The sequence below is a fragment of the Salvelinus alpinus genome, chromosome 23 (genome assembly GCF_045679555.1).
Source record: "Salvelinus alpinus chromosome 23, SLU_Salpinus.1, whole genome shotgun sequence".
Taxonomy (NCBI): Eukaryota; Metazoa; Chordata; class Actinopteri; order Salmoniformes; family Salmonidae; genus Salvelinus; species Salvelinus alpinus.
The window spans coordinates 42,858,877-42,880,130 of record NC_092108.1 but is presented as its reverse complement, the minus strand read 5'-3'; the positions used below and the strand labels follow the sequence as shown (position 1 = coordinate 42,880,130).

The window sequence follows — 21,254 nt, the reverse complement described above, 5'->3', positions numbered from 1 at the left end:
ATATTTAGGACAGCTTATTACTATCCACCCATTCTATACCTGACTGCAGCTCTTTATTTAGGGTCTCAGTGAATTAACTTTCTGTGGTAGCAAGGCTTTACTCAAGGCTAGTGGTAAGTCATTAGTAAAAATAGAAAACAGTAAAAGACCAAGCTGCGTCTCAATTCATCACATCCGTCTATGTCGCTCTTCCGCATATGCGGTGGAAAGTGGCAGTGCTACAGTGCTGTTTGTCAGACCACGAGACATCTCGAAAATCGATCTTCTCCCAAAAACATCTGTAGCCTCTGAACAGTTTGGCCTACTCTATGGAAAGATGAGACTCCCATGAACAAGATGGTGTAGGATACCCCTACAAATAAATGGAAGTATGGAGGTAGTTTTGTACCAACAAAAATAAGGGGTTAAATACAGTTGAAGTCGGAAATTTACATACACTTAGGTTGGAGTAATTAAAACTCATTTTTAAACCACTCCACAAATTTCTTGTTAACAAACTATAGTTTTGGCAAGTCGGTTAGGACATCTACTTGGTGCAGGACACAAGTCATTTTTCCAAATTCTTTCCAAAAAAGACATATTATTTCACTTATAATTCACTGTATCACAATTCCAGTGGGTCAGAAGTTCACATACACTAAGTTGACTGTGCCTTTCTTATGGCTGCAAGCCCTAAGTCGGGATCAATATGACAACAGCCAGTCCAAGTGCAGGGCGCCAAATTCAAAAACCATAAATCTCATAATTAAAATTCCTCAAACATACATGTGTCTTATATAATTTTAAAGGTAATCTTGTTGTTAATCCCACCAAACTGTCCGATTTCAAATAGGCTTTTCAGCGAAAGCACTACAAACGATTATGTTAGGTCACCACAAAACTAAAAATAATCATAGCATTTTTTCCAGCTAATGATAGCATCACAAAAACCAGAATAGAGATAAAATGATTCACTAACCTTCGATTATTTTCATCAGATGACACTCATAGGACTTCATGTTACACAATACATGCGTGTTTTGTTTGATTCAATTCATATTTATATCAAAAAATCTGAGTTTACATTGAGGCTACAAGAATCACTAAATGCAAAAGCATCAAGTGACTTTGCATAGCCCGTCGTTTCAACATGAATACTCATCATAAATATAGATGATAATACAAGTTATACACATTGAGTTATAGATATACCTCTCCTTAATGCAACCGCAATGTCAGATTTAAAAAAAACTTTAAGGAAAAATAACTGCACGCTATAATCTGAGACGGCGCTCAAATTAGCATATCACAGCTGCAAAGATAGCGTCACTATAAACAACAAAATATATTATCAATATTTCATTACCTTTGTTGGTTTCGATCAGAAGGCTTAGCAGAAACTCCAGGTCCACAATAAATGTTTGTTTTGTTCGAAAAAATCCGTTATTTATGTCCAATTGTTAGCGCGTTTGGTAAACATATCCAAACGCTAATTCTGGTCAGCTTCATATCAGACAAAAACTTCAAAATGTGATATTACCGGTCGAAGAAACATTTCAAACTAAGTACTGAATCAATCATTAGGATGTTTTTAACATATAGCTTCAATAAAGTTCCAACCGGAATATTCCTTCTGTCTGCGTGAGCCATGGAACGGCAGTGGCTTGCATGCGGAAGACGGATGTTACGCGAGTGGCCGCTTGATGGACACCTGACTGATTCTGTTCTCATTCTCTCCCAGAACCCCATAGAAGTCTCACTGGAATTTCTATTTATTGCTGACATCTAGTGGAACCCCTAGGCAGTGCAACCCCTGCCATACGTCATTTGGAATTCTTTTGGGACTCTGTTGAATACAGACAATCTCAGATTTCTGACTTCCGGTTTGATTTCAACTCAGGATTTTGCCTGCCAATTGAGTTCTGTTAATCTCAGAGAAATAATTCAAACAGTTTTAGAAACTTTGGAGTGTTTTCTATCCAATATTAATAATAATATGCAAATATTAGGAACTATGACTAAGGAGCAGGCCGTTTGAAATGGGCACCTTTCATCGAAGCTACTCAATACTGCCCCTGCAGCCATAAGAAGTTTTAAACAGCTTGAAAAATGCCTGAAAAGGATGTCATGACTTTAGAAGCTTCTGATAGGCTAATTGACTTCATTTGAGTCAGTTGGAGGTGTACTTGTGGATGTATTTCAAGGCCTACCTTCAAGCTCAGTGCCTCTTTGCTTGACATCATGGGGAAATCAAAAGAAATCAGCCAAGACCTCAGAAAATAAATTGTAGACCTCCACAAGTCTGGTTCATCCTTGGGAACAATTTCTGTCTCCTAGAGATGATCGTACTTTGGTGTGAAAAGTGCAAATCAATCCCAGAACAACAGCAAATACCCTTGTGAAGATGCTGGAGGAAACAGGTACAAAAGTATCTATATCCACAGTAAAACAAGTCCTATATCGACATAACCTGAAAGGCTGCTCAGCAAGGAAGAAGCCACTGCTCCAAAACTGCCATAAAAAAGCCAGACTACGGTTTGCAACTGCACATGGGGACAAAGACTGTACTTTTTGGAGAAATGTCCTCTGGTTTAATGAAACAAAAACAGAACTTTTTGTCCATAATGACCATCGTTATGTTTGGAGGAAAAATGGGGAGACTTGCCAGCCGAAGACCACCATCCCAACCATGGAGCACGGGGGTGGCAGCATCATGTTGTGGGGGTGCTTTGCTGCAGGAAGGACTGGTGCACTTCACAAAATAGATGGCATCATGAGGAAAGAAAATTATGTGGGTATATTGAAGCAACATCTCAAGACATCAGTCAGGAAGTTAAAGCTTGGTCGCAAATGGGTCTTCCAAATGGACAATGACCCCAAGCATACTTCCAAAGTTGTAGCAAAATGGCTTAAGCACAACAAAGTCAAGGTATTGGAGTGGCCATCACAATTCCCTGACCTCAATCCCATAGAAAATTTGTGGTTAGAACTGAAAAAGCATGTGCAAGCAAGGAGGCCTATAAACCTGACTCAGTTACACCAGCTCTGTCGGGAGGAATGGGCCAAAATTCACCCAACTTATTGTGGGAAGCTTGTGGAGGCTACCCAAGACGTTTAACCCAATTTAAACAATTTAAAGGCAATGCTACTAAATACGAATTGAGTGTATGTAAACTTCTGACCCACTGGGAATGAGATGAAAGAAATAAAAGGTGAAATAAATAATTATTTCTACTATTATTCTGACATTTCATATTCTTAAAATAAAGTGGTGATCCTAACTGACCTAAAACAGGGAATTTTTACTAGGATTAAATGTCAGGAATTGTGAAAAACTGTTTTTAAATGATTTGGCTAAGGTGTATGTAAACCTCCGACTTCAACTGTATGTGTCCAAAAAAACTAAAATATTTTGTTGCATTAGAACCTCTAATTTAAATGGATTTGGATTTCATGTAATGGACATACACAAAATAGTCCAAATCGGTGAAGTGAAATTTAAAAAAGAACTTGTTTAAAAAAATAAAAAAAAATAAAAGGAAAAGTGTTCCGTGCATATGTTTTCACCCCCTTTGCTATGAAGCCCCTAAATAAGATCTGGTGCAACAAATTACCTTCAGAAGTCACATAATTAGTTAAATAAAGTTCACCTGTGTGCAATCTAAGTGTCACATGATCTCAGTATAATATACCTGTTCTGAAAGGCCCCAGAGTCTGCAACACCACTAAGCAAGGGGCACCAACAAGCAAGCAGCACCATGAAGACCAAGGAGCTCTCCAAACAGGTCAGGGACAAAGTTGTGGAGAAGTACAGATCAGGGTTGGGTTATAAAAACATATCAAAATCTTTGAACATCCCACGGAGCACCATTAAATCCATTATTAATAAATGGAAAGAATATGGCACCACAACAAACCTGCCAAGAGATGGCCGCCCACCAAAATTCACAGACTAGGTAAGGAGGGCATTAATCAGAGGCAACAAAGAGACCAATGATAACACGGAAGGAGCTGCAAAGCTCCACAGCGGAGATTGGAATATCTGTCCATAGGACCACTTTAAACCATACACTCCACAAAACTCGGCTTTACGGAAGAGTGGCCAGAAAAAAGCCCTTGCTTAAAGAAAAAAATAAGCAAACACGTTTGGTGTTCGCCAAAAGGCATGTGGGAGACTCCCCAAACATATGGAAGAAGGTACTCTGGTCAGATGAGACTAAAATGTAGCTTTTTGGCCAACAAGGAAAATGCTATGTCTGACGCAAACCCAACACCTCTCATCACCCCGAGAACACCACTTCCACAGTGAAGCATGGTGGTGGCAGCATCATGCTGTGGAGATGTTTTTCATCGGCAGGGACTGGGAAACTGGTCAGAATTGAAGGAATGATGGATGGCGCTAAATACAGGGAAATTCTTGAGGGAAACCTGTTTCAGTCTTCCAGAGATTTGAGATTGGGACAGAGGTTCACCTTCCAGCAGGACAATGACCCTAAGCATACTGCTAAAGCAACACTCGAGTGGTTTAAGCGGAAACATTTAAATGTCTTGGAATGGCCTAGTCAAAGCCCAGACCTCAATCCAATTGAGGATCTGTGGTATGACTTAAAGATTGCTGTACACCAGCGGAACCCATCATACTTGAAGGAGCTGGAGCAGTTTTGCCTTGAAGAATGGGCAAAAATACCAGTGGCTAGATGTGCCATACCCCAAGAGACTTGTAGCTGTAATTGCTACAAAAGGTGGCTCTACAAAGTATTGACTTTGGGGGGTGAATAGTTATGCATGCTCAAGTTTTCTGGTTTTTTTTGTCTTATTTTTATTGTTACACAATAAAGAATATTTTGCATCTTCAAAGTGGTGGGCATGTTGCGTAAATGAAATGATACAAACCCCCCAAAAATCTATTTTAATTCCAGGTTGTAAGGCAACAAAAGAGGAAAAATGCCAAGGGGGGTGAATATTTTCGCAAGCCACTGTAGATGAGTATCATGTTATATGTAGATGAGTATCATGTTATATGTAGATGAGTATCATATCATATGTAGATGTGTATAATGTTTAACGTAGATGTGTATAATGTTATATGTAGATGAGTATAACGTTACATGTAGATGAGTATAATGTTATATGTAGATGAGTATAACGTTACATGTAGATGAGTATAATGTTATATGTAGATGTGTATAATGTTATTTGTAGATGTGTATAATGTTATTTGTAGATGTGTATGTATAGTGTTTTGTTGGAAAGACGTGACAATCTCAACCCAGCCTCATATGGTAATAGATACAGTACATGACACAGATCATTTCCTTTGTCTTTACTTTCTCTATCTGAGATGAGTATTACGGTATGTGCTGAAATGTATTAATGATCTGGAACTAAAGTTGCCGTTCTGTTTGTTTATAGATGTAACATTGTCAAGGGAAAACCTGTGCTTGTAAATGTGTGGGTGGGCTGTGGAGGTGAAGGCAGTCTTTTGCTCCCTCATCTGCGCTTCTTCCGCCCTCACCTCCTCTGCCACGCCGTCACAAAATGTGTGAGGGAAATGAGCAGGAGGTAGTAGCTACCAAGGCAACAGATAATCACAAGCAGAGTATTCACACGCTATGGACAGAGTGAGGCTCATTCACTAACACACAGCTTAACTGGCAGCTGCTGCCGCTGCTCCTGAAAAGTGGAGTGTGTGTGCGTGAATACACTCTAATCACTCCAGGGAGAGGTACATTGAAAAACTTCCAGAGCTATTACAAGGAGAGAATCTGTACAGGAGGGGAGAGAGCGAGAGAACCCAATTCACTGAACTCAACAGAAGGTGGTTGTTATTAGGCTACTGGGACTACTTCTTACAACTAGTCACTTGGATACATAGCAGCAGCATTGATACTTTCCCTCAGCGGTAAGTGGCATGGTGTGCTCAGCAATGATTATTTCAAGTGTGAGATCTATTTATAAGACCTGTGACTTTGGAGCTACGCTGACAGAAAAGTCTCACTTTCACAGAAGCTGGTTTTAGACTGAGTTAGTTGTGTGAGTAAGGAACCCACCGGGTTTGAATTTGCGCTTCCATTAAGAATTTCAAATTGTTGAGTACAGGTTTGTCAGTGTGTGTGAATGGTTTAAAGGCATGCTAATATTATCAAAATATTAGCAGAATCTGTTTCAGGATGTATACTGAGGATTGTACCGAGGCCAAACTATGTCAGTTTCATTTTATTTCACCCAAGATGGAGTAAGAAATGTTAATGGTAAAAAAGTTGATTTGAAGTTGGTTGTCATGTGAGCAACTGAACAATTAGCTTCAGTGTTTTCGTTTTTTTGCCTTTTAGTGCTGTCTAAGAGTGTATCACATTGCAGGAATATTTTATCCAGTGTTGAAGACAAGGTGACCAATTGAATTGGTATTAACACAGTTGCCAGTGGATGTGGAGCACCTGTCAGCCCGGCATAGTGATGTCTCTTTATGACAGGTCTCATGCCGAGGCAATTTAGTAACACAGTTAGCTTTGTTGATATTTACCGGTACCTTGCTGGCCCATGTTGACTCCAATGCTTCCCACAGTTGTGTCAAGTTGCCTGGATGTCCTTTGGGTGGTGGACCATTCTTGATACACACAGGAAACTGTTGAGCGTGAAAGACCCAGCAGCATTGCAGTTTGACACACTCAAACCGGTGCACCTGTCTGCCATACTCCGTTCAAAGGCACTTAAATCTTTTATCTTCCCATTCACTCTCTGAATGGCACATATACACAATCCATGTCTCAAGACTTAAAAAATCCTCCTTTAACCGGTCTCCTCCCCTTCATCTACACTGATTGAAGTGGATTTAACAGGTGAAATAAATAAGGGATCATAGCTTTTACCTGTATTCACCTATGTTCCTAATGTTTTGTACACTCTATTTCCGCAATGTGAGGTTGGAATAATACTGTGAAAATTATGATAATGCCCTTTTAGCGTAAGAGCTGTTTAAAAAGATCGCCTGAAATGTCTGCCTGTTTTGGTGGGATGGACCTTTGGCCTGCCTGTAAAGTAGTTAATAGACCAATAAGAAAGACCTCTGCCAATAACAGCTAGTTTTCAGTATTCCCCACTCAGACCATTCACAGACAGTCCTAGCTAAATTCTTGACTGAGAAATTGGTCTTTGCTAAGAAGCTGTTTCTTTCTAACCATTTTAATTTAAAACAATCACAGAAAGGCACTTCCTTGTTATTGAGAAATGATTTGATATTGAGATAAAAACATCTGCATTGGACCTTTAACATCAAAACCAAGGCAATACTGATATTTCCTGAATAACATGTTTGAGTGAAGAGGATCTATCTGCGCAACAAATCAAAGTGTTGCATTTACTTGAAAGGTTAAACATTGGTAGAAAGGAAGTAGCTTAAGTAAAGGTAAGGACATACCACATATTACAAACCACACACACACCTATGAGGGAAATCATGTTTGACTTCCGACAGCTGCCAAACAAAACCTGTTGAACAAGTTTTACTGGCAGACGTCACTAATGAGACTTGAGGTGAGGCACACCTTTGTCTTTGTTAGATTGTTAGGCCATGACACCATCTTCAGGAAAACCAATAAAAAACCTTATCTTTTTAACAGAGTACTTAAGTCCCTGGGCAGTATACTCAATATGTCTTATGTCAAAGACACCAGTACACACACAATTACATGGAGCGCAATACATCGTAGTAACACAACATTGACTGCTATTCCCGGCACAGCCAGAAGAGGACTGGCCACCCCTCATAGCCTGGTTCCTCTCTAGGTTTCTTCCTAGGTTTTGGCCTTTCTAGGGAGTTGGCCTTTCTACGGTAAGCTGTTGTGAGTGGAGTGGTGTGCTTGAACTTCCATTCCGATAAACTCCAGATTTAGCTCAACTAGAACATTTGCAGACACCTTTCTCATTCAAAAAGCTGGTTAAACATATCAAAGTTCACAAAGGTGGTAGTGAAAGAACACAAAAACGTTTTCTTGAGCCATTGTCTAAACACTCGAAACACTGTCTAAACAGTTCATTACATCTAAACACTGACTCATCCAGGCATGGACTTTACTGTAACACACAAACAGTCAACATTCTCATTAATACATGAGGGTTTCTGAACGTTTTTTTGAGGTTCGACAAATCCACATTGCCTCATCTCACATTTATTAGAAGGCTGACATATTTCTCAGGCAGAGAGAGAGAGAGAACTATGAAGAGAGAAGGATAGAAAGCGAGAGATTCTGAGTGAGTGACCCCATTAGGAAGAGGCAGGCTAATGATGTTTAAAAAGCTCTCGGGGCGCGACAGCCCGGTGGTTTGCCTGGATTCCCAAGCCCATCCATGATCCCCCCTGGTTTTCACCCAGGCCAAACGGGCGGAACAGCCTATTCTCATCCACGCTCTCATTGTGCTCCCAGAGCTATTCTGATGCCCTCCATTGTGTGCCGTACACTTTCCACGGCTCTCAGCGGTTTTGGTGGGTCCACATCTTAAACCTCTCCATTATGGGAGAACCCCCAACGCCACATTTGGCTGTGCTGGCTTTTATCATTCACCGGCCACACGTTTGACTTCTCAGCTAATGTTACACAAACACACAGCAGGAAGTCAGAGAAGAGGAACAAAACAGAAGTACTTCTTTATATGGTATGAAACTGCTTCAGTTTGAATGACAAGCCTATAGATTTCAAACAGGTATAAAAATAGCATAGAAGGCTGCTGAGGGGTGGACGATTCATAGTAATGGCCAGAACAAAACTAGTGGAAATATTAAACATATCAAACCATGGCTGCGGTCCAAACACTTAAAAGACACACCCTATGCCCTCAGCCCTCAAATTAAGTGGACACTTCTGATGACGTATCATGACGTCTGATGAGTATACACTTGCAGGGCGAGGGAGGAAGGAATGATTTTTAAATTGACCATTCTCGGGCTGAAATTTGTCACTCGTTCATCCCGCGATGATTGTGTTTTCAGCCACCGGTAGCTTGTGGTTGCTGTATATGCGCTACAGTCAATTATGATTGCATGTCTACTTATATATAATTATTAATTTACACCTACTGTATGATAGCTAGCAAATTAATTAGCTAGCTAATGTTAGCCTGCCTAGCTGGAACTTCTGAAGAAGGAAAATGTTTTATTTCTATAATTTCCAAAAGCTAACCAAACAAAAACATTTACTTTTTTACCAGACGTGTTTGTGCCGTCATGTGCATTAGTAGCACAATTTCTAACTTATTTGCATTCGTTTTTACTTACACTTGTATGCTGATTTTAAGTTTTTGCTGACTTTTCTTAGTGGATGTATAATTGTCGCGAATTGAATTATGGGGAGTTCCAGGCCCCAGAGTGAACATTACTGTATACTCGTAAAGCTGAAAAATGAGGGCTGAGGGGCTTACGTTGCAAACTTCCCTTGCTTGGCTAATCATTTGGACCACCCTCCAAGATGGCGACGGGGATTCCCCCAAGGGCATAAGGCCCGAGGGTAAGTGGACGAGGGTGTGTCTTTAAGTGTTTGGACCGCAGCCCATGTGTTTGATATATTTGATGCCATTCCACCGATTCCGCTCCAGCCATTACCATGAGACCGTCCTCCACAAATAAGATGCCACCAACCTCCTGTGATATATAGTATACTGTATATAATATAGTATACTGCATATATTACATGGGACCGATATACAGTGGGGAGAACAAGTATTTGATACACTGCCGATTTTGCAGGTTTTCCTGCTTACAAAGCATGTAGAGGTCTGTAATTTTGATCATAGGTACACTTCAACTGTGAGAGACGGAATCTAAAACAAAAATCCAGAAAATCACATTGTATGATTTTTAAGTAATTAATTTGCATTTTATTGCATGACATAAGTATTTGATACATCAGAAAAGCAGAACTTAATATTTGGTACAGAAACCTTTGTTTGCAATTACAGAGATCATACGTTTCCTGTAGTTCTTGACCAGGTTTGCACACACTGCAGCAGGGATTTTGGCCTACTCCTCCATACAGACCTTCTCCAGATCCTTCAGGTTTCGGGGCTGTCGCTGGGCAATACGGACTTTCAGCTCCCTCCAAAGATTTTCTATTGGGTTCAGGTCTGGAGACTGGCTAAGCCACTCCAGGACCTTGAGATGCTTCTTACGGAGCTACTCCTTAGTTGCCCTGGCTGTGTGTTTCGGGTCGTTGTCATGCTGGAAGACCCAGCCACGACCCATCTTCAATGCTCTTACTGAGGGAAGGAGGTTGTTGGCCAAGATCTCGCGATACATGGCCCCATCCATCCTCCCCTCAATACGGTGCAGTCGTCCTGTCCCCTTTGCAGAAAAGCATCCCCAAAGAATGATGTTTCCACCTCCATGCTTCACAGTTGGGATGGTGTTCTTGGGGTTGTACTCATCCTTCTTCTTCCTCCAAACACGGCGAGTGGAGTTTAGACCAAAAAGCTCTATTTTTGTCTCATCAGACCACATGACCTTCTCCCATTCCTCCTCTGGATCATCCAGATGGTCATTGGCAAACTTCAGACGGGCCTGGACATGCGCTGGCTTGAGCAGGGGGACCTTGCGTGTGCTGCAGGATTTTAATCCATGACGGCGTAGTGTGTTACTAATGGTTTTCTTTGAGACTGTGGTCCCAGCTCTCTTCAGGTCATTGACCAGGTCCTGCCGTGTAGTTCTGGGCTGATCCCTCACCTTCCTCATGATCATTGATGCCCCACGAGGTGAGATCTTGCGTGGAGCCCCAGACCGAGGGTGATTGACTGTCATCTTTAACTTCTTCCATTTTCTAATAATTGCGCCAACAGTTGTTGCCTTCTCACCAAGCTGCTTGCCTATTGTTCTGTAGCCCATCCTAGCCTTGTGCAGGTCTACAATTTTATCCCTGATGTCCTTACACAGCTCTCTGGTCTTGGCCATTGTGGAGAGGTTGAAGTCTGTTTGATTGAGTGTGTGGACAGGTGTCTTTTATACAGGTAATGAGTTCAAACAGGTGCAGTTAATACAGGTAATGAGTGGAGAACAGGAGGGCTTCTTAAAGAAAAACTAACAGGTCTGTGAGAGCCGGAATTCTTACTGGTTGGTAGGTGATCAAATACTTATGTCATGCAATAAAATGCAAATTCATTACTTAAAAATCATACAATGTGATTTTCTGGATTTTTGTTTTAGATTCCGTCTCTCACAGTTGAAGTGTACCTATGATAAACATTACAGACCTCTACATGCTTTGTAAGTAGGAAAACCTGCAAAATCGGCAGTGTATCAAATACTTGTTCTCCCCACTGTATGTATTTTTACGCACATCATGTCCAAATCTTCTGAAAGTATCTAAAATTGATTGTGAAGCTCACCAAAGTCACTTATAGATGATTTGAACATCATGCTCAGAAAATGCTAATATCAGTCCCATGACTTTTAGCATTTGGTAACAGTGACAGCCACTGCCAGGGAAACTAAACCAAAGCATGGATTGCTGTCATACCTTGTACATAGACTGCTTACAGGGTAAGGAGACCAATGTGTCATTTTGTAATTTGTGTGAACTATCACTCTGCATATTAACCACTCCAGTGATTAATAATCCTTCAAAGCCCTGGCAGGTAATATTTATTACCTCAACATACACAGAGGCTTGGACATTGGCCAGTGAAACATGCCTCTGTGTGCCTGTATGACCAAAAGGCCCCACAATTTATCATTATGACACTCAATTACTCTGATTAGCTAAAAAAGCATTGCCATCCGCCAAAGGTTCTCTTTCAATTATTAGTTTCGACATCTCACGTGGAAGCAGCGTTCCACGACCTCCGGCCATGCATCCATTTTCTAACACCCACCGCCATAGAGTGCACATAGCAGCCCAATGTGGTTCGTCTCCCACTCTTAACTTGAGCAGGAAGACCCAGCCCTCATGGGCCGACATCATGTATGGCTACCCTGAGGACCTTCACTCACTTTTCCAGGGCTTGGCGAGGGTATGACCAACCTCTTCCAGGCAGCGGAGGAGGAAGAGGACGAGGAGGCAAAAGCCGCTAGGCCCTCTTCCGCCCTTAGAGGGGCATCGATGGCGGATGACATATACACTGTATTCTCTCATTGATGTCTGTAAACAGGCAGCGTACCATGGGAGAAAGCCTTGTGGCTCAATCTGTCCAGCCTGTTGGAGAAGCAGAAAGCAGATTTCCTTGACGCTTCTGCCGCATGGTCCGGCTGTCGCTGCCATGCGGCAGAAGCCTTAAACTTCTCCCTGCCCTATAGAATCGTGAAGGGGTATGCCGGGTAGCCACAAGCCAAGGCTTCACTTCAGGGAGAGGGCAAATTCACTGAAACCAGGGCGTTCCGCGGGAAGCCCACCGCGACACAGCGGGATCTCCAGATAAGGGCCGACAGTGGGGAAAACGGCATTTCGCTGCAGCCGCATCGAGGTCCCTCCCATTTGATTCCCCTGCTGCGAAGGGGCATCTCCCCTAAGAGGGAGAGACATCTCTGCTCCTAAAACCCTTCCCTTTGTGCAGAGACACATACTCATGCGTTAGCTCTCAAGAAAGACGGAGGGAATTCACTATACCCCCGAGTGCCCTCCGTGCCATGGCGCTCCCCCGGCTCTAGTTCTACAGCTGGGGCAGGAAGACTAATTGTCAGTTGCCACCAAGCACTTTCCCTTGTTCCAGTGTGTCAACACTGCTCTTTTAAACAAAAAACTCTGCTGTATCCAGGCGAGATGCTAAGCACACAAAGCAAAAATACAATGAAAAGGACTCGCTCCATCGGCGCTCTGGCAGGGAACTGGTGTGCATGTGAAGTCCAGCCCTGCGTCTGAGTCTGATCCACAGTTACGAAGGGGTGCAGACTGCAATTCTCTCTGAGACCACTAGTTTTCAACTGAATTTTGGAATCAGTATCGACTGGCGACTCGGCACACATAATAAAGCAGGACATCTTCTCTTTATTAACCTGTCTAGCCCCAGCGTTCCGCTAGCGGAACTCCTCCCACATTCCACTGAAAAGGCAGAGCGCGAAATTCAAAAAATATTTTTGAGAAATATTTTACTTTCACACATTAACAAGTCCAATACAGCAAATGAAAGATACACATCTTGTGAATCCAGTCAACATGTCCGATTTTTAAAATGTTTTACAGCGAAAACACCACATATATTTATGTTAGCTCACCACCAAATACAAAAAAGGACAGACATTTTTCACAGCACAGGTAGCATGCACGAAACCAACCAAACTAACCAAGAACCAACCAAACTAACCAAGAAACAACTTCATCAGATGACAGTCCTATAACATGTTACACAATAAATCTATGTTTTGTTCGAAAAATGTGCATATTTGAGGTATAAATCAGTTTTACATTGTAGCTACAATCACAGCTACCATCAGAAATAGCACCGAAGCAGTCAGAGTAATTATAGAGACCAACGTGAAATACCTAAATACTCATCATAAAACATTTCTGAAAAATACATGGTGTACAGCAAATTAAAGACAAACATCTTGTGAATCCAGCCAATATTTCAGATTTTTTAAGTGTTTTACAGCGAATACACAATATAGCATTATATTAGCTTACTACAATAGCCTACCACACAACCGCATTCATTCATCAAGGCACGTTAGCGATAGCAATAGGCACGTTAGCGTCAGCGAATAAACCAGCAAAAGATATTAATTTTCACTAACCTTCATAAACCTTCATCAGATGACAGTCCTATAACATCAGGTTATACATACACTTATGTTTTGTTCGAAAATGAGCATATTTAGAGCTGAAATCAGTGGTTATACATTGTGCTAACGTAGCATCTTTTCCCCAGAATGTGCGGATATTTCTATTAGACTCTCACCTATTCTGACCAAATAACTATTCATAAACATTACAAAAAAATACATGTTGTATAGGAAATGATAGATACACTAGTTCTTAATGCAATCGCAGTGTTAGAATTCTAAAAATAACTTCATTACGACATAAGGCTTACGTTATGGCGAGATAGTGCCCAAAACCTGGGCGCAAAACTTATAGTACACAGTTCGACAGATATATGAAATAGCATCATAAAATGGGTCCTACTTTTGATGAGCTTCCATCAGAATGTTGTACAAGAGGTCCTTTGTCGGGAACAATCGTTGTTTGGTTTTAGAACGTCCTTTGTCCCTCTTGAATTAGCAAGCACACTCGCCAAGTGGCGCGAAGCTCTCCTTCCTGAACAAAAGCACCCAACGCAACACGCCTAACGTCCCGAATAAATTTCAATAATCTAATAAAACTATATTGAAAAAACATACTTTACGATGATATTGTGACATGTATCAAATAAAATCAAAGCCGGAGATAGTAGTCGCCTATAACGACAGCTTTCCAGAAGGCAATTCCAGGTCCATCATCGCGCTTTCCAGAAAACAGGAAATGGGTGACACGTCATTCCAAGAGGATTTATTCCACCTCAGACCAAGATAAACACCCCATTTCTTCTCTCACTGCCTCTTGACATCTAGTGGAAGGTGTATGACGTGCATGTATACTAATACGTATCATGCCCATTTATAGGCAGGCCCTAGAACAGAGCATCGTTTTCAGACTTTCCACTTCCTGGTCAGGATGTTTGCTGCCAAACGAGTTCTGTTTTACTCACAGATATAATTCAAACGGTTTTAGAAACTAGAGAGTGTTTTCTATCCAATAGTAATAATAATATGCATATTGTACGAGCAAGAATTGAGTACGAGGCCGTTTAAATTGGGCACGATTTTCCCCCAAAGTGAAAACAGCGCCCTCTGTCCTCAACATTAAGCAAAGGGCCTATCAGGGCGATAGCAGTAGCAGAGAGCCACCTCGGCTTCTACTTCCCGGTACTTCCTGCTTCCCAAGAAATGGGGAGGGTTTTGCTCCATTCTGGACCTATGTGTCCTCGACAGCTATTTGACGAAATTCACATTCCGCCTGCTTACAGAGGTACGATCTTAATTTGAGCCAGTTTGCACAGCAGGAAAATATTCTGTGGATTAAAATTAATGGAAATGTTTTTTGTAGGAGTTGATACATTTTTAGTTAGTGGAAATTACAAACTTTAGGAGCCTTTTTAAAGCCTGAGTTTAAAAAGGCTTCTAAAGTTTGAATTTCCTGATGTACAGGAAAATTCTCAGCAACATGGTCGCCAGGTGTACAGTGTTTCCTCTGACACATTGGTGCAGCTGGCTTCCAGATTAAGCGGGCGTTGTGGGTTGGGACAGGACTGTAACTACCAATTGGATACCACAAAAATTGGGATGAAAAAGGGGTACAAAAATAAATTATAATAAATAAAAAAAAGAGTGATCAAATTAAGATTCTACATGTGTGCGTTCAACGTGCTGTCTCTATTCGTCCAGGCGACTGGTTTACCTCGGTGAACCTACAGGTTTCTGAGGCTAGCACTAACTTCCTGAACGTTCAGAAAGTGTGTAGAGGTAGCTCTCCCACCCTTGAGAAACAAGGGTCTGAGTCTCCACCTACATAGACAATTACCTGCTTTGCTACCCAACACGGGAACAAGCGGAACAAGACACAACTTCCCTTGTAACCCACCTCTCCGAGCTAGGGTTCCAGATCATTCAGAAAAATAGCTGTTTGGTGCTATCACAGAGAATAGAATAACTAGGCTTAATGCTGGATTCTCTCTTGGAAGACCGCATCATGTCCCTTTGACAGTGCCTCTCCCTGTTCCACAACGTGTTTTCAAGATTTGGCTCCAAGTGCTGGGGTTGATGGCATCCACCATCTCAGTAGTACCTCTTGGATCTACTGAGGATGAGAGACTTCCCAAATCTGTGTACAAGGCTTCAGCTCAATTGCCAGATAAAGGTAACTTCCACATGTCTCTCAGCTCTCTGTCACTGGAAAAAAACCTTGATCTTTGTTCCTGGCACTCCCCTGGGGAAGATAGCGGTGAAGACAGATGCATCACTCAAGGGCTGGGGCACAGTTCACGAGGGAAATGCAATAAAAATTGTTTCGACTCCACAACACTTTCAACCCTCCCTTTGGAATTGTCACGTCTTGATCAGAACGGCCAATGCGACTGTAGTGGCTTACATCAACCGCCAGAGTGGCACTCGCTCCCTGTGTTTAAACAGACTATCCGTCAGGATTATCCTGTGGAGCAGCGCACACTTACCGTCCCTACGAGCGGCTCATGTCGTACCGAACATAGGTGCGGACTTATTTTCCAGAGGGAATCCCAATCTAGGGGACTGGAGACTTCTCCCCCAAGTGGTGAAACAGATCTGGGAAAGATACGGCCAAGCATTCGTAGATATAAAGTTTGTGTCTATTCCATAAGATCGGTCTTGTGAAAGCTGCCTTTTTCTACACGAGAAGACCTGGACAAGGAAAATCATCATGAAATTGTACGTAAAACGAATAAGTCACCACCTTAAAAAAATGTGACTCTCACGAACGCAACAGTGTCGATTGTTTGGCTCTACGACATCCACAAGCTTTGCGGCAGTCGTCTAAACTCTGTCGCGGACGTCCTCATTTTTAAGAGGTCTTCTCGCAAAACCAACTGTCCAGAACGAACCGTTGGAGCTACAAACTAATATCTCAGCAATATCTCACGAACACGAAGGTGTCGGCTGTTTTGCACATGCTCCAGGGGTCTTCTGAAGGTAACCCAGTACCGGGCTGTAAAAATGACAAAAAGTGCGTAGGGGTTAAAATGTGCCCTGAATAATGTGATCAAACATGGTTCTAAATTTCAAACGCTTCAAAACCTTGTTCCTAATGATTTATTTTTTGACTGTCTGTTTTGCTATTTACAAATGTGTTATTCAATGCATTTCTATGGGCTATAGCAGTAAAGGCCAAATTCAATATATATATATATATATTATACCTACAGGGGTCCTAAAATTCGAAATCAAATGGCTAAATTATACATTTTAGATATTGCGATGTAAGGGCTTAGACCAACAGGGGTTGTAAGGTTTCTCTCTAGCTGCTGTCTTGGCCTGTCATATAGGCTTCGACAAGAGACCCCGTTATGTCGTTTCCTGTTACGTCCAGTTCCCAAGCCTTTAGTCCCGTCATGGGATTTTTCTATTGTGCTTGGGGCTATTTCACAGCAGCCTTCTGAGTCACTGGAAATGGTGGAGATTAAATATCTCCTTTAAGACCAGTACATGCACTGTCAGTTCACCATTAGTGTCTACAGTTTGCCTGGGGCTTTTCGAAGATTACCTTGTTACCCAACCATGCCTTACGTTAGTGCCAATTTCAATTGTCTCGCCTTGGAGCTTGTGGCGTTCCACTCCCCGCCTTTCCCTTCTATGGAAGAAGAGCGGGCTACGCAGTTTGTGTCCAGTATGCGAGTTGCACATATACTTGGATAGGACAAGAGCTTTGCCCAAGAGCGACCAACACTTTGTGTCCTGGGCACCTTTCTGCAAGGGGAGGCCCCTTTCTCATCAACGATTGTCACATTGTATTGTGGAAGCTATTATATTGGCCTATACTAGCAAGGGGTTACAGCCTCTGGAGGGCCCAAGGGCTCACTCCACCAGAGGTATAACTACCTCTTGGGCACTGATCAAGGGCATCTCCTTACAGAAGATTTGCCAAGCGGCTTGTTGGGCATTCCCTCATACTTTTATGAGGTTCTACCGACTAGATGTCACTGCACCTTCATTGGCGCATACTGTCCTCAGTGTCGGGACCTCTGAGTGTTGATACGTTGGAACTACCTGGCTTCGGAGAGCATGTGCGATACGGGAGTGGGCCATATCCCTCTAGTGAGATGTCAAAACAAATAATTGAAAGAGAACTTAAGGTTACTTGCGTAATCCCGGTTCTCTGATATTATGAGTGAGACATCTCACCACATCCCCCTACTTGCAGGAGTGTGAGGAAGTTCGGCATGCTCGAGAATGATCACAAACCAGGCGAGTGGCTCTTTAGTGTGAGGGGAGGGGCTCCCTCATTTGCCACTCGACCTGACGGTCTCCGACAGACGTGTATGATTGGTTCTTCAAGACTCTTATAAGATTCTGGGGAATCTCTCTACTGAGATGTCTCACTCATAATATCAGCGAACCGGGGTTATGCAAGTAACCTTATGTTATAGAAGCAAAAGCTATGCTAACTATGAGTAAATATAGCAACTGTTTGGTAGCTAACACTTTACATTAAAAATGTTAAGTCTTTAGATTAAGTTGCTCTTGTACCTGTGTAGTAATTTTGTTATTACTCTAGTGATAACGTTGCATTAACTAACATTGTATTGAGAAGTTGAAACAGTGTAGTTTCTAGATTAATTACAGAGTAAATACACAGCAGAACAGCCTAATGGAAAATGTTACCAAATGTTTAAGAACAACCAGACCCCGTCATAACTGTAATATTCCGTTTCAGACTCGTTGATTGATCTGTTTGTCTGGCTTACTCTAAGGAAAACTTTACTGCACTTAATTGTCAACACAGAGTAAAACGTGCATTCTCTGTTCCATTTCAGAGCGATGGTCGGCAACCTGGGGATGCTGGATGAGTCTGAGCCACTATGAGAACGGCTGTGTGGGAATCAATAACAACAGGAGTGTGAGTGACTCGCCAGACAGAGGAGATGCTTTCCGGGAGGCCCTCCTGTGAATCTCCCCGAAACACCCATGCCTCCTGCTCCAGGTGGGAAAACTAGGATGGAACACACACACTGCTCTGCGAAGAGTCACAGGAACAACCACCTCTGCAGCTGCTCTTTCACACACAAAGACACGCATACCACTGTTGCCATCACCACTCTGACCTGACAGAGGAAGAACACCGGAAGGTTTCAGAATAAATTTTCCACGATGTTTGTGAATTTCCGGCGGATCCGCAAGTGCCAGTGCGTGCAGTTGATGACCACGTGTCTGGTGCTGTCGGTGGTGATGGTATGCTGGGAGCAGCTGGACAGTGGTGTGGTGAGCCACATCAACTCCTACTCTTACCGCTACCTGGTCAACAGCTACACTTTCATCAACAAGAGCTTCACCATCCCACGACAGGAGGCCCACATGTTCAGTAACCACCGCTACCTACTCAACCACCCGTACAAGTGCTCAGGAGAGAAGGACATTTTACTGCTTCTGCTCATCAAGTCCTCCCCGGAGAACTTCGAGAGACGGCGAGCCATACGGTCGACGTGGGGCAACGAGACCTACATTCGCCAAGACCTGGGGGTGACGGTGAAGGTGATGTTTGTGCTGGGCCTTCCCAAGCAGCATGAGACTGCCCAGACGTGGAGGAGGAGGAGCGGAGGCATCCAGGACAACCTTGTCGATGAGGACCGCAGGCATGGCGACTTGGTCCAGCAGGACTTTGTGGACACGTTCCACAACCTCACCCTCAAGCTTCTGCTACAGTTCCGCTGGGCTCATTTCTACTGCCCGCATGCCCGCTTCCTCATGACGGCTGACAACGACATCTTCGTGCACATGCCCAACCTGGTGCTCTACCTGCAGGACATGGACAGGAAGGGCGTGACGGACTTCTGGATCGGTCACGTGCACAGAGGCGCGCCACCGATCCGCCAGAAGGAAAGCAAGTACTACGTCCCGCAAGAGATGTACCCTTGGGCGTCATACCCGGACTACACGGCAGGGGCCGGTTACGTCGTCTCAAGAGACGTGGCGGACAAAATCTACGAGGCCTCATTGACGCTCAATGCCTCGCTGTACATTGACGATGTCTTCATGGGCATCTGTGCCAGTGCCATGGGCGTGTCGCCACAGGAACATGTGTACTTCTCAGGCGAAGGCAAGGCGCCCTACCACTTGTGCATCTACGACAAGATGATGACATCGCACGGCCATGTGGCCGACATTTATGAACTATGGAAAGCCGCCACAAACCCGGAGGTCAAAAGGGTCACATCGGGACTTTTTGGGAGGTTGTACTGCACGGCAGTGAAACTCACCCTTCTGTGCAGACCCTACTTCAACACCTACCCCTGCAAGGCAGCCTTGTTGTAGTACTGTAAACATACTTACTGTGTTTGGTCCAAAACGGAGTGCGGGATCATTTTGCTTTCATCACTCCCATTATTTGAAAAGACTGAGGAGGGAAGGGGGGTGGAGGAGGGAAGGAGGGTGTTGATGGAGGGAGAAACGCATGAGTAATATCTATTGCTGTAAATGTGGGTTTTACATTAACCGTCTATCTGTATGGTTTTACAGTGACCGTCTATCTATATGGCCGGCAGTGGTCCAGTTCTTGCTAGCTTTACGATGTATTGAATAGTCCCACCTCTCTGGGAGGGCAGAGACTAAATGTGATGAACAACAGATGCTTCCCAAGGAGATACTGTCCAGACATAATGTTGAAACATGGGATTCTAAGTGAATTTCTTCTCCCACTCCCCCATCTCCTTCCATTAAACTGATTGAGAGAATTTTTCCCTGGCCTTGAATTCTGTTGATTATGCGGTTTAAAACTAACTGCGCATGAACACAATTGGCTCATTGTCTGTCGTTTCCCGGTAAGGTTAGCTAAGGTTAACGAGAAGAGACTGTTTATAACTTTATTATAACTTAACAGTCCGTATGGTTGGCCGGCAGTATGAAACTGCAAGCAATCATTTGAAACTGAGGTTAATGAAGTCTTACAAACTCTGCAGTCGTAAGGTGTAAGCTGTCTGGGGTGTAGCAGTACATTAATGTGTAGCCTATGTGTGAGTTATTAGTGGTGAATAGTGACACTGACACACACTGTATAGGCTATCATGTGCGAGTGCCAAAAGTGTTTATGTTACGAGGTGCAAAATTCCACCTGCAGATTAAAAGTATTATGCATGTCAGCTGATCGCTTATTATTAATGAATTGTTCTGTAAATTACATGAGGATGCAGGTGAAATATACAGCTGCTTTCAAGCAATTTCTTTGTATTTCATTTGGAAACCCGACCCAAAGCATATAGGCAGCCTGTTCAACCTGTCGCAAAGTCAACAGGAAACAAACAATGGGCTTCCAGGTAGACTGAAATGTGATACAGACTCAGGGCCAGCTCCAGGCATAAACTATTTTTAGTTCTTTTTTTTGGGGGGGGGACTCAGACTGGGTCTCAACTTACTGTTGAAATTGAAATTTGGTTGTTCATCAGCAGTTTTTCTCTTATTTTGTCAGTCACTGACAGTCACTCAATTAGCCATGTCAGCTACCAATTCTTTGATTGGTAAATTAGTCTTGCCAGTTTTCTAAACCTGCAGTAATCATGGCCGAATACCGAGCGTGCAC

At 42.9% G+C, this 21,254-nt stretch overlaps 1 protein-coding gene across 1 annotated transcript; it reads left to right on the top strand.

The window, feature by feature from the left end:
* The first annotated feature begins 5,565 nt into the window (after positions 1 to 5,565).
* On the top strand, positions 5,566 to 20,417 carry LOC139551076 (lactosylceramide 1,3-N-acetyl-beta-D-glucosaminyltransferase A-like). The gene is made up of 2 exons (XM_071362463.1): positions 5,566 to 5,881; positions 18,499 to 20,417. Exon 2 carries the CDS (start codon positions 18,833 to 18,835, stop codon positions 19,991 to 19,993), a length of 1,161 nt encoding a protein of 386 aa, XP_071218564.1. The 5' UTR covers positions 5,566 to 5,881; positions 18,499 to 18,832; the 3' UTR covers positions 19,994 to 20,417.
* Positions 20,418 to 21,254: the final 837 nt, after the last annotated feature.